Consider the following 14068-nt stretch of genomic DNA (forward strand, 5'->3'; position numbering starts at 1 on the left):
ATCTTACATTTTGCTTTTATTTCTAAAAAGTAAACTTCTAAAAATCTTATACACTGGTATGTGTACCCATGAGTAGAGCTATATTATGCTTTCTTGTCTAATTACAGGGATAAATGAAATATGATGATTGCTAATAGTACATGTATTTCCATTCAAGTATATATCCTAACATAACCCAATATAACCATTTAATATATTCTCTAATACAATATTATTAATATTAAAGTGAAATGGTTCTGATCATTACTGGCCTCCTCTAAGAGTACATGACAAGTACTTAAGTAGTGGGTAGAACTGAAAGTGAAATTGCTTAATGTCTACAATTCCCGGAGCCCTCTGTGTGCAAGTCTTCAAAATTATGGTGACTTAAGTCCCATCCTACCCGTTTTCCCCAGCAGTCCTGCAGCAGGAGCATTTATTCCTATTTCATAGTGTGGTCTGGCGGAGCAGAGCAGACAGTGTGGTCCCCAGGAAGGGATGAGCTGCTTTGGCTTTCCAGAGCACTCACTGGCTACATGACCTTGGGTATTCCACCTCGTTTTAAAAATGGGGCAGATAATCCTCAGGAGATTGCAAGAAGAATCAGAAAAGCTGTGCAGAGCAGCTTTGTATTATAAACACTAGGACGCTACCTACATGCTGCAGGTCCTAAACTAGTGCAGTGCCACGCAGCACACTGGGCCTGTGGCCACTGATGTTCACAAGGCCTCATGGTCAACGGAGCTTCTGCATCTGAGCGAGCGAGTACAGATATTCATTCAGGAGCTCCGGGAAACTGGATTTGCTCTCTAGAGGGCAGCTCAAAGGGCCCATTCACTCACATTCCACCCAACGGCATTCCTGGCCTCCAGTCACAGCCTCAGACACGGAAGTTCTGCAGGGTTTGCCAGTCTGTGGGGGTGAGTGCCCTGACACCATAAACTGCCCACTGCTCCCAGAAAGAAAGAAGAGCTTGGAATATGAGACTCCCCAGGTCTCCTGACCCTCTTCCTTCTTGGAATGAGACTCACGTAGTACTCAGGGGATTTCTGGCGTTGGCCATGGACAAGCAACCAGCAGTGGGCTCACTTCAGGCACCCAAACCACAAAGCCCACCTCAGGAAGCCAAATTTCAACTCTGGCCCCTGGGGCAAACTTCTAGCAACCAGGCCAGAGGCAAATGTCAGACAGGATAAGGGATGACATCCCATCAATCAAGTTGAAAATGGGAGGGACTTAGCAGTTTATAATAAAGCCATAAAACTGGTACTGACTCTGGGTGAGAGGGAGAGGCGGAGTAGGGTGGTGACTAGAGAGCTGGTTCTGTGACCTTGGGAAATGGTCTCACCCCTCTGAGCCCTGGAGATGACTTGATGGGGCAGCTAGGAGGGCCAAATGGAAGGACTGCAAATAAAAGGCACTGGGAACTCTCAGGGGCTACACACATGTGAGATCTTCCCAATGAAATCAGCCTTAGCTTTAAAACCAGGAAATTGTTAGCAACAGGCTCTCACCTTCCTCAACACCCACAGCATTGCCTATCTCCCTGTGATAGCTTGATTCTAAAGATAACAGCCTGCCTTTACTCAGAAACCAGGACTGTGACGGGTTTTGCACACATTCTCTTTTCACTTTCACAGTGTGTGACTATGGGCATGCAACTTATGTTCTCTGTGCCTCAGTTTACTCAAGTGTTAAATAGGAATACTCACATGAGGATTACATGAGTTAAAATGGATAAAATGCTTAAAATAGTAAATTATTTAAACTTTATCAAGTCCTTGGTACATGACCGTAGTATAATTATTTGTTAAATACATACATTTTGAAGAAACGTCATCATATCCACACACCTATGAGGCACCTGCCCAGGACCACAGAGCCAATCAATCAGGTGATGGGTGATTCCAGGTCGGCAGGAAACCACCGCCCACTGATACAGGGACTGCACCATCCATCCTTGGTTTGCATGGTGCCTGCCATGCTTCCTGTATTACTGTTAAATACACGGGGCAGGCCTTTGGAGGATCCCAATGTTTTAAAAGGGCAATACGAATATGATTCTAATACATAAAAAGTATGAGGGCAGCAAGAATTTAGTTACAAAACCAAAAATCCTCAAAGAGAAGCCACATAGCACTGTGCAGTGTTACTACTGCCTCAAGTCTGGACAGGGCACAGGTGACCAAGAGACAAGTCTTATTTAACTGATTTCACAAGAAGGGTCCAAGAGTTTTATTAGACAACCCATGTCAAGGTACAAAATGATTAATGACAATATCAGCCATATTCTATCAGCCAAGTGCCACTTGTCACTATGAAACTATCCTGTAGGACATCCCTGGGCTCTCAGTTGCTAATGGGCTACTGAAGAAATGAATGTCCTCAAATTGAGACCCTAACACAAAGAGATTCTAGAGAGTGGCATAGAAAACCCAGCTACTCTTACCAATGTGGGGAAAGGGTCAGGGGAATGAACCTCTGCAGGACAATTTGAATTCCCAAACTGAGTAAGAGCAAAACAAATATGCAGGCAGGGCAAGGCCTCAGGGGGGCTCCTGGGTCCGGGGCAGGGGGTGGGAGACAGGAGAGGCAAAATGGCAAGGACTTGACAGCAGGTTCCTCTTGTCTACTTCTTCCTCCCGCCTCTCTCCTTGAGGGCCAGGTGGATGACTGCGCCATTGGCCATGTTGTAGTAAGCCAGTGAGTTGGAATCTTTGATGAAGATACCCTGGAAAACAGAGAGCGTGCCTTAGCGTGGGGCAACCCAGCCTTGGGCATACCGCTGCAACCTTACAACTGTGCACTTGGTCTGTTTGCGCTCTGGACTTAGCAAATACAGGAGCTAGTGAGAAGGTAGGGTGTTGGGGACTGGAGGCCTCTCATTCCTCCCACTGTTTCCTTTCTTCCCACCAATTATGCTCCTCCCCTTTGTTAACATTTGACTCAAAAGCTCAGCTCCCCAAAAAGTTGGCCCCTCACCAACTCCATGGAGTTCTGACTCTGAAATCACAAGACCTTTAGGGATCAATTAGCCAAACAGCCTCAATGTATAGAGATAACTGAGGTCCAGAGCGGGGATTTGTTCAAGTTCAGAGAAGAAGAACATTAACACCTCCATGTGACCTGGCATCAGGGTGGGGGGGGGCGCTAGACTATCACCTCCAAGTCAGGCTGCCTGAGGTCATACTGGCAGGGATGGCCCAACCACTGGATCAGGAACCCACCAGAGCATGCCTAAGTCTTGTCCCCAAATCTCTATGCCCAGTCATTGAGGCAAAGAATCTTACAGATCCCACACAAGACTACTGTGACCCCACCAGAGCCTTGCATTGTTGGGCACACCTGCCCCAACACTCCCAGGGAGCATCACGACTTCTAGGATGGATTCAGATGGCCACACCCAGGTATCACTCCACTCCCCTTTTAGCTTCCATGAGAGATTTAGCTTCTGTGAAAGCAGAGGTGTCAGGACCCAAGGGGCAAGTCTGTGGACAAACTGACTCACCTCATACTGTAGCTTCTGTTTCCCCGCAGGCATGCCTGTGGCTTCATGAATCTTCACCTTAATGACAGAGACCTGTGGGATCAAGCAGCAGTCATTCAACTCCTTGGTAAGGCCAGCTAGAGGAAGCTTTCCCCTGACCGCTTGGTTCCCATGCACCTGATGCCAGTTTGTGGCAGCACCCATACCTGGTCCGTGAGTGGGAGGGTGAAGACCAGCACCTGCCCATTCAGTTTCCATTCCGTCTTATCCTGCATGTTGGGCACCTGGACTTTGATGGACACTGGACCCTACAAAACAGGAGGTGGTCATTATGCCCAGGGAGCTCTGAGCCAATCAAGAACTATGCTCTGCTATCCCTAGGCCTGTTCAGACAATGTCACCTGTGCATCTGGGCTCCTGGATTCTGGCCTGATTCACCACTAATACCACTTGTGAGGTTGTACAAGTCACCCCCTGCTTTGCAAGATTAGGTTTCTTTTCTTTAAAACAATCTCTATCTTGTCTCTTGGTGAGTCTGGAGCTAAAGTGAAGAACTTTAGTGAAAATACTCTGCACACCCCAAGGGAAAAGAATATGACCTGCAGGGTCAGAAGACCTGGATTCCCAAACTCAGCTTCCCAGCTAACAAGGTCTGTCTGAGTCTCAATGTCATTATCCACCAGACAGGGTCCATGACTGTTTTGAGTATTGAGGGGAAGTATCTGTAAAGTGCTTAGCTCTATCCTGGTACTTGAGTTAAGCGTTTAAGAAATGGGAACTATTATTAAAAAACAAACAAACAGGGCGGGTGCGGTGGCTTACGCCTGTAATCCCAGCACTTTGGGAGGCCAACGTGGTGGATCACTTACGGCCAGGAGTTCGAGACAAGCCTGGCCAACGTGGCGAAACCCCATCTCTACTAAAATACTAAAAATACAAAAATTAGCTGGGTGTGTGGTGCACACCTGCAATCCCAGCTACTCAGGAACCTGAGGCATAACAATCACTTGAACCTGGGAGGCAGAGGTTGCAAAAACAAAATGAAACAAACAATTTGGTCAAATAAGTTGGGGGAGCAGAGGCCGGGGCTGTTTCTGTCTCCTTACTGTAGCCTGACAGCTTCCCTAGGGATTGGCAGTGACAAGGTCCCCACCTCCCATTATTCCAGGACCCCAACAGGATCCCACCCAACAGGCAGATCTCCTAAGGGCTACAGCTGGGGAGGAAGGCCACAGTAAATTTTACAACACCACACGCAATTTCCTCCAGGTGTCTAGGGTCCCTCTCACACGTGAGTTGTGCTACCCGTGCAGCTGGATCTCCCTGTTGGCCTCTGTAAGTCTACACCAGAGGGACCACCACAGTCACCACCTCTGCCACCACTACCATCACCAACACCACCAATGCTCTCTGCTCCTCCAATTGTTGCCCCACATTCACTGTGTGCTCAGAAGCCCTTAGATGCCTCCAGCAGCTGACCTAGGCCCCAGAAGCCAAGACTGGGAGTGAAATAGGGTCAGTTTCAGAAGTTAACGATGGGGCGGGACTAAACCCTCCAGCTAGAAACTTCAGCAGCATTCTGGGATTACATACCTTGTTTCTGCGCAGGAACTCCTCCTCTGGCATGAGGCTGTCCTCTGTCTTCAGTTTTTTGGAGGTGGGCTCATCTTCCATGGGAGGTGGGGGATGAACAGGGGGCATTGGGGCTGGAGCTGGGACAGGTGCCACAGGTGGAGCAGGCACAAAGGCTGCAAAGACAAGAATAAGCAGCCCCATGAGAGGGCAGAAGGGGCCCAGGATTCAGGGCTGATGAGAAGTTGAGAGGGAAGGTTGCAAAGGTTTCCTCTAGTCAGAGGTGTTAAGTGCTGTTCCCTGCTGAGTCTGGCAGCCAGCAGGTTCCCTGGCAGGGGGACCTGGGAGGCTGCCCAGACTGGACAGCAGAGGACTGCAGGAGGGGCAGGACTGATGGATGGAGCTAGTGCCAAGCAACAAGCATCTTTCAGTCCTCTGAGCCTGTCGGGGACCTGATCCCTGAATGCACAGACACTGGCTACACCATTTCAGCCTCTCATTTCTACCAGAACAGTGGCTCCCAGCTCTAGGGTTGCGAATCTTTCAATAGGAAGCCAGGGCTCTCCTCTGGGCTGGATACCCTGTTGGAACAGCTGGCACTAGCATCAGCCACTGCTCTGCTGACAGTACTTGGCCCGTGGTCCCTGACCTAATGGCCTGGAAAATGATGCAAGAGATACTGACCTGTTGGCACAATCATGGGGGGTGGGCGAGGGGCCATGATAGGAGGGGCCGAGGGAGGCATGGGCACCACGTTGATTCTGGGCGCATGGATGATGGGCGGCATGGGGGCGATCACTGAGCCTGGGGGCAGTCGGACCACAGATGCCATTGGGGGCCGGGGCATGACGGGTACCGCGGAGACAACTGTAGTACGAACTGGAGGTGGCATCTGTGCAGCAAAGAGACCCACAAGTTACAGGAAGCCAAATTTGGACTCCAAGGGCACACACAGTTGGCAACTGGCTGCCTGCAGCTCTGAGGATGGAGGTTAGACAACTCTGTCCTGGCCCCCTGGGACTGAGAAACTGTGGCCTCACACTGGGCGTCCAATAGGAATGGAGCTGCTGAGAGCCCGAGGATGACACTCTCTCCACTTGGGACTTGGCGGGTCAAACTCGACCGGCTACTTTGGCAAACACTGAGAGAGTCACTAAAGAGGCTGAGACCTTGGCCAGGCACAGTGGCTCATGCCTGTAATCTCAGCAGTTTGGGAGGCTGAGGCGGGCAGATCACCGGAGGTTGGTAGTTTGAGACCAGCCTGACCAACACGGAGAAACCTCATCTCTACTAAAAATACAAAATTAGCCGGGCATGGTGGCGCATCCCTGTAATCCCAGCTACTTGGGAGGCTGAGGCAGGAGAATCACTTGAACTCGGGAGGGGGAGGTTGCAGTGAGCCAAGATCATGCCATTGCACTCCAGCCTGGGCGACAAGAACAAAACTTCATCTCAAAAAAAAAAAAAAAAAAAAAAAAAGAGGCCAAGACCTCAACTAAGTCTCCTGGAGACAGGCCAGCAGTCCTCAAAGTCCCAATAAGCCCTGCAGCCCTTCTCTGACACTAACTGGTTTCTCATATTTGCCACTCACCTCCCTCCCTGTTCCAACCCTCCTCCACAAACAGATCGAGCTAGAGGTTTCCATTTGCATTTAAACGGCTCTTTCTCTTTCAAACTGACCCACCCAACACTCAGGCCCCACTATAAGGCAGCTGCCCTCTTCTCAGCCAACAGTGTCCGACCTCAAGAATGAAGCTCTAAAAAGTCAGTTCCAGGGTAGATGCTGGCTTACTGTGGGTGGTCGGGGCACTGAAGTGATGGGTGGGGCTGAGCTGGGGATGTTGGTGGCTGAAGATGGTGGCGGTGGCTGTTGAGGGATTTCATTGGGCTTGCTGGGGCCAATCTTCTCTTTAGTGTCATCCTCTGGCACCAGGCCTTTGGCCTTGTGAATGGCCTCAATCTGCTCCTGGAGGGTGATGTTGGCCTGGGCAGCCTGCTGGGTCCGGGCCATGCTGCCTGAGTGGCCATCCCAGGTCACCTGCAAGTGAAAGCAAAGCCATAATGCTCCTGGAACTAAGCCCAAGTGTGGAAGACAGGGGGCAGAGAAGGCACTAGGTTCCACTTTAGCTGTACCTTTTCCTCTGGCTTCTGGATCTCCTCCTCACCGATCTTCTTACCAATGGCTGTTTCCTCTACACCGAAGATGTCAGTACGCCGCTCAGCCAACTGCTTCAAGCTGCTCTCAATATCCAGACCTGTATAGTCACAAAGCAGACGCAGAGGATAGAAAGAGAAAATAAACCAGGTGTCCTAACAAGAGAGCAGCTTTTCTGGTGCGCAGGGAGGAGGCTGGTTCCATGGGATGAGGGTGACTCAGGGCCCCAACTCTTGTTCTCTGGGCTCAGGGAAAGCCGCCCAATCTAAGCCTATAAACCCAGTGCTTGTGCAACCCCTCTGACTTATAAAAGAACGGTAGGCCAGGCACAGTAGCTCATGCTTGTAATCCCAGCACTTTGGGGGGCCAAGGCAGGAGGATCACACCCGAGGTCAGGAGTTCCAGACCAGCATGGCCAACATGGCGAAACCCCGTCTCTACTGAAAATACAAAAATTAGCCAGGTGTGGTCGTGTGTGCCTGTAATCCCAGCTACTTGGGAGGCTGAGGCAGGAGAATTGCTTGAATGTGAGAGGCGGAAGTTGCAGTAGCCAATATGAAGCCACTGCACTCCAGCCTGGGAGACAGAGTGAAACTCCGTCATTCATAAATAAAATAAATAAATAAATAAGATGGTGAGTCAGAGACGGCAACTGTGTGGAAAGGGCCACATGGTGTAAGTGGCAGAGTCAAAACTAGAAGCCCAGTCTCCCACCTGTGGCACAGTTCCTGCCCCATTCCAAGCAGCTCAGGGTACTCCAGCCATCAGTGCTCTCCTTCTAAACAGCCACAGGAAGCCCTCCCAGCTAAAGCCAGGGCTTGCTCTGGGATGTCAACAGGCACATGGCATCTCCTTCAGTGTCTGCCTTTGGGGAATTTCTATGGGGAGTCCTTCTGGAAAGTGGAGAGTTCTCTTGCAATATCATAGGGTGCAACTCTCCTCAAAAGCTTTTGTTGACAATTGTTGCTTTCTATGTTTGCTTAGAAGAAGTTGACTGTAATTCGGAGATTACCATGGGCTCTCCTGGAACCCCTACCTCACCTGGTGCGTACACCTCATCATCGCTCTGCTTCTCACGGATGGAGCGATCCCGCTGCTCCAGCCAGCGAGGGTCAAGAAGTCCAATGCGCATGTGTTCCTGCATTTTGCTGGCAGGGATCTTCTCCCCAGTAATGGGGGACACAAGATACTCATCTGGAGCAGGGGCTGGAGGCAAGGGCTTGGAGGCTAAAAGGAAACAGGTGTTTCAGTAAGAACACTGGTGGGCAGCCACCTGAGTTAAGAGGGTGGTATTTCATGCATGCATCATTCATCAAGGCATCTATTCAGTGCCACTCTTGTACCTGGCATTGTGAAAGGCACTAGGACACCAGAGATGACTGGGCCCTGTTCCCACCATGAAACCTGTAACAGATGGGCTTGCAATGCTTTTACAATAAGCTGCACCTCAAGCCCTCCTAGAAAGATGGGTGTGAGGAACACATGAGGACACACAGTACCTTCCTGGGCAGCCCGAGGGTTGGGAAGCAGGCCCTACCTTTGGGATCATAGTCCTTGCGCACAATGACTTGGTCTGGAGTTGGGGGCAGAGGTGGAGGCATGGGCGTCTCTGGGGGTGGGGGCACTTTCTGCCCTTCTTCTTCATCATCTGAACCCTGAAAAGCAAAGCAATGGCAGGACTCAGAGAGGGGTTGAAGCCACCTCCCTGTAGCTGAGCCTAGCAGCTCTCTGGGTGGCAAGGAGCCTTGGCCTCTGCCAGCCAGCATCCATGTGCTAAGCCTCCCAGGGCAGCTGAGGCCAGCCGGCAGCAGGCCAAGCTGCTTCCTCACAGCATGAATGGGAGTGCTGGGGCCATGGTCCTAGCACTCCTCCCAGGCATTTCCAGCAGCTGGCACCAGGCAGTCCCAAGAGGCCAGGGGCACTTAACATGCTGGGGGGGGCAGTGCCCAGGGGGCGGGGGCGGCAAGTCGGCAATCAATGGTAGCTGCTCACACAGCAATGCTGGGAGGGAGAGAAAAAGTCATTTCCCACAGACAGGGGCCCTTTCTTCTTAGGCTGTGTACAAATTATTTCCGAGTGGGGGAGAACAGTCTGGTTCTGGAGACTCCATGCCTGCTTGGAGGGTCTGGCTTGAAGGAGGTAGGGATGCCTGAAAGGAAGCGTGGGCTACATTTAGAAAAGCTCTGGGAGCTTGGAGCCCAGCTGAGAGCTCAAAACAGAACAGGGTAACGCAGTGAGTTCTCTGAAGGCTGGCATGAGGCAGTGAGAGCAGGCTGTCCGGGCCAGGGAGAAGGCCACAGAACAGGTCAGCACAGCTTTTAGATCCTTGCCTATGAATGAATCTTTGTTGCCGGAGCTGGAAAGAGGCTCTGTGCTGCCTGGGCTTGGGCAGCTGTATGGCCTTGTTCAGGACCCACACCTCCTTTCAAGGCTCACAAAGGAGCTGGATCTGACTGGTGGAGAGCACTTCGATCTCCTGGGGCTTCAGGGGAAAAGGTCATCCTGCAGGCCTGCCCAGCAGCTTACCTCATCCATGTCTTGTACTTGGGTGTCCTGGTCCAGCTGGGAAGGAGGCTCCTCCGCCTTCTCCTGTTTGTCATCCTCCTCATCAGACTCGACCTCCATCTCAACTTCCTCACTCTCCCCAAACTTCTCATAGCGCTCCTGAATGAGGATTCGGGCCCCCAGCTCCTCTGGCGTGGTCGGGGGAGGGAAGTTCCCTAGAGGGTGAGCCAGAGGCAAAGGTATTCCTTATCAAAGACCCATCTATTTGCCCTGTCTGAGCTCCCCAAGGGCTGAGGCTATGTCTGTTTTCTCTCCAGCTATCTCCAGAGGCCCATCTAGGGTCTGGCAAGTTATGTATTGAATCTAAGTTGGGCAAAGTGGTAGAACTGAAGTCTTTAGGGAGCAGGGAGAAACAGCACTGATAAAGCCCTCTGAGGGCTTCTGCTGCTCTCTGGGAACACTTGCACAAGGTCTCCCGGGAAGTCTCAGAGTTCCTGGCTCCCCATCTGGAGTCACTCCTCACAGACCTACCTTGCTCATTAGGTTGGAAGTCCACTGTTTCCACCACCACAAAATCATGCCAGTCGATCTGAGCATAGGCCACCCGCTCCTTCTCCTTCTCCTCTTCTTCCTTCTTCCTCTCACGTTCCTGGAATTTGGCCCATTCCACTCGGTAACACACCTGCAGAGATGGGCAACAGCTCGGTGCTAAGCTGAAGCAGGGTCTGCTCCTGATGAGGCTACCACCTCCAGGGCTTTCATCAAAGTCAGTGCCTCCTTCGGAACAGAATGGAAGTATGGTTGCAAACTATGGCATTTGCACCTGGTTCCACCCAGGTGCAGAGTTTGGACAGAATGAAAATTCCACCCTCTGATCTGCTTGGGAGCTGGCCTTCTGCCTTCTAGCTAGAGTGGAAAAGAGGGAGATATATTGAGGCTGAGAGCAAAGCAGAAAGCTGTGGTATGTTGGGAAGCATCCGGACTCCAGGTTTCTTTGGCCTTTGTAGCCAACAAAGCCTTTTCTCCCACCATTCCCATGACTGGCACATAACAAGGTCCTGCCTCAGAGACTGTTTTCAAACATAAAACAGAACCCACCACCAGTAACTGGTTGCAAGAAATGCTATTCAGTTTACCTGATCCAAAACTTCTCGGGGGTTTTCAGCCTCTTTCTTGAGCTTTGAAAACAAACCTTTGGGTGGAATCAAGATCTGAAATACGGAAGAGTTAAAGCAACTGTCAGTGCTTTACAACGCAGTACAAAGAGACAGCCTTCCTGGGCCTGTGATAAAGCACAGGAGACGAGGAAGCATGGGATTCTGTGTCCCAATCCCAGCTCCACCTGGCTGTGGGACTTTGGGCAAGTTACTTAACCTCAGTAACTTGATTTCCTTCTCCAAAATAATGGCACCACCACTCAAAGCTGGCACCATGAACTTAAAAAGGCGGCTTCGAGGATTAGCAGGAAAGCATGCAAAGCACTAGCAGATTACCCAGACCACGGTCAGTAAGAGATGGCTGCTTTCATGACATTGACCTGCTCTTATCCTTTCAAAAACACTACGCAGGTCTCCCCTGAATATCCTATTCAGAACCGCAGCCTACCTGCCCCACCTCCCTCTATTTCTGCTCCCTGCTTTCTCTCTATAGTATTTAGCACCATGTGACAGACACTAACAATGCACTTGACTCCTCCTCACTAGACTAGAAACTCCACGAAGACAGGGATTTCTCTTTTGTTCACGATTACATCTCCAGCCCCCTGAATAACGTCTGACAATGTATATTTACTGAGAACAAATGCTGCCTTTGTTCTAAACAGCCCCAACAGCTTCTACTGCCACTGGCAAAGTGGCTCAGCCCTATCCCAATCCTCCTTCTACCTCTACCCCAAGAATCTATCTGCTCAGTCTTCCATGGCTAGAAACAGACAGCAGGAACCTCAAGTTACAGTGGTAAATGCCAATACCCAAGTTCTGAAGAAGAAAAAACAGGAAAGTAACAGAATAAAAAGTGATCTGGGACCTTTAACCCTGGAAGCAGTCCACTGGGAGAAATTAATCCAGGGCTCACTTAAAATTGATATTGCATATTTATAGTAATCCTTGGGCCTTGGGCCTTAAATGACTTATTTTAGCTACCATACTAGCTTCTGGATTTGGTCATTTTCTAAACACACACATTTTTACAATTCTAACTATGTACTTAAAAGTGAGTAAAGTTAGGAAATTCTCAAGTCCTTTCAAGTCAGATCTTTGAGGAGTTGTTTCTGGATATGAAGAAGAGATGTACAGACCATCCCACTGAAAAGGGAAGGAAAACAACCTCCACGATATGTGTAGTAAGAAAAATGTGCCACAGGCAAAGCTATGCCAGTGCACTTTGCAATAAATTAATAATCTGATTATTTTGAATGCCAGAACTGACTTGTCCAGATTCTTGATTGCGGCTCTGTCAAATGATAATTGGGTTCTTAGGGTCTGAAGTAACAATGCCAGAGCTCAAGCCCCAGCCCTGCCACCTCCTAGCTATGTGACCCTGGCCATGCTAACTTCACTGCACCTCAGTTTTCTCTTCTGTAAACTGAACACAGCAATAGTGGCTACCTTATAGGCTACTGGAGATTAAATGAGAAGATGCTGCATACATAATTTCTTAGTGATGTTAGTTATACTGACTTATATGACATCAAAGTGTCTCTCAACGCCTATTTAAATGCTATTTCCAATTTAAGGCACTTTATAAACTGAAGAACCAAAGTTTTAGGGTCAAATGTGGTTTAAATCTCAGCATAGCTACTTACTAGCTGATAGACCTTGAGTACGTGACTTCACCTTTCTGAGCCCGTTTCTGCTTCTGAAAGATGGGGGAAAAACACCTCATGGCTTCTTGTGAGGACTAAGGTAAAAGGACGCAACTGTTAAAGGTTGGCTTCTTCTCAGGGCCTTACTAGGCAACTGAAAATGGAAATGTACTTAAAAGCAGCAAGCACCACGTGGCCTTGTCACATAGCAGGCAATCGCCTAATGGTAGTTAGCAAGCATGTGCTTCCCCTCTCTTTAGAAACAAGCAGTCTGTGTTGCACTTAAAAGAAATAACTGAATAGAAATCAAGGTTTTACATTAAACTGGGATTCAAAACATTTGCTCAGAGGCCCCATGGAGAAGCGATGTCCTTGGAGACAGTGAGTGGACACAGTGCTTCCAAGGGTAAGATGTTTTCCTTTCCTGGGCCCAGGACCCCAGCCCCATCCTGCCCAGGCACCTTGGTGTACTGTTCCACTAGCTTCGTGAAGTAGTTGAAGAGGCTGTGCTGTGGGCGGAGAAAGTCAAACTGGTAGTTGCGCTGCTCTTTCTGCATCAGCTGGGTCAGAAACTGGCGCCCATTCCTGGCCACAAACTGAGCCGTCAGCTTCACCACATCCAGGTCGAAGGCTGAGATGGAGGGAGGATCAGCAATGAACTCAAACTCAGGAGGAGGCTCTTTGGGCACGATGGTCTCTTGGATTACTTGGGCTTGGACCTAAGATGCAAAGGGAGTGAGGCGAGAGGCACAGGGGTGAACAGGCTCCAGGGGAGGGGAGGGGACATGGGCATGCACCCCTCAGCAGGATGCTGTGAACCTCTAGACTTCTGTTAATTATGCACACACCACTAGCACTTGGTGTGAGAGACTTCTAAATCGCAAGAGCATTGATTTCCCAGCCAACTATGGCCTCAACTTCCTGAATGGCTGAGTGAGAACCATTCCCCTCTGTATCTCTGCTCCTGCCTTGAAATTGAGGGCCAAAACTGGGTGAAAGAAGATCCAACAGGAATATGACTTATTAAATCCCATCCAAGAGGGATGGATGTGCAGAAGGCCTACATATGTGCAGAAAACCCCACTGTACAAAGTGTTTCCATGACCTCCGCATGAACCATGAGGTAGCACAGGTACTGTGAGTCCTCTTTATAAATGAAGAAACTGAGGTAGCCTGAGGCCCTAGGCCTCATTGCAATGCAAGGTCTTAGAACCTGACTTCAACCTTTATATCCTACTGCAAAAGGAGGGGCTGCCTTTTCCACCATGGTTCAGGAGTGCAGAAGGCAGGTCTGCACAGGAGGAAAAATATGTCAGCCTCTCTCTTCATTCATAACCCTAATAGTCCCTAATGCTGGGCCTCAGCACAGGGAAGGTGGTATTACGGGAGGCCAGATGGAGGGGTCCTGGGAAGAAGAGACAGAAGGGAAGGGATGGCACAAGGAGGAGCCCACAGGCCACACTGCATCCTTCAGCACAGCCAAGTAGGAAGTGCTGCCCTCACATCATTGCACTGCCCTCACACCCTGAGGAAGGCGTTGAATAAATCACACTTCCTCCGACTCTCA

At 49.9% G+C, this 14068-nt stretch overlaps 1 protein-coding gene across 1 annotated transcript in view; it reads right to left on the bottom strand.

The window, feature by feature from the left end:
* Positions 1–14068, bottom strand: part of SF3A1 (splicing factor 3a subunit 1) — a 24651-nt gene continuing 10583 nt past the window's right edge. Inside the window, exons 4-16 of the mRNA XM_003258069.3 lie at positions 12963–13220; positions 10835–10909; positions 10230–10380; positions 9720–9913; positions 8731–8848; positions 8235–8420; positions 7172–7293; positions 6831–7076; positions 5723–5930; positions 5060–5214; positions 3673–3774; positions 3488–3559; positions 1–2710 (exon numbers count right to left, since the gene is read on the bottom strand). Coding sequence (XP_003258117.1) covers positions 2609–2710; positions 3488–3559; positions 3673–3774; positions 5060–5214; positions 5723–5930; positions 6831–7076; positions 7172–7293; positions 8235–8420; positions 8731–8848; positions 9720–9913; positions 10230–10380; positions 10835–10909; positions 12963–13220 — 1989 coding nt within the window. The 3' untranslated portion in view covers positions 1–2608. The remainder of the gene's footprint in view (positions 2711–3487; positions 3560–3672; positions 3775–5059; positions 5215–5722; positions 5931–6830; positions 7077–7171; positions 7294–8234; positions 8421–8730; positions 8849–9719; positions 9914–10229; positions 10381–10834; positions 10910–12962; positions 13221–14068) is intronic.

Source organism: Nomascus leucogenys, chromosome 7b, assembly GCF_006542625.1.
Source record: "Nomascus leucogenys isolate Asia chromosome 7b, Asia_NLE_v1, whole genome shotgun sequence".
Lineage (NCBI taxonomy): Eukaryota > Metazoa > Chordata > Mammalia > Primates > Hylobatidae > Nomascus > Nomascus leucogenys.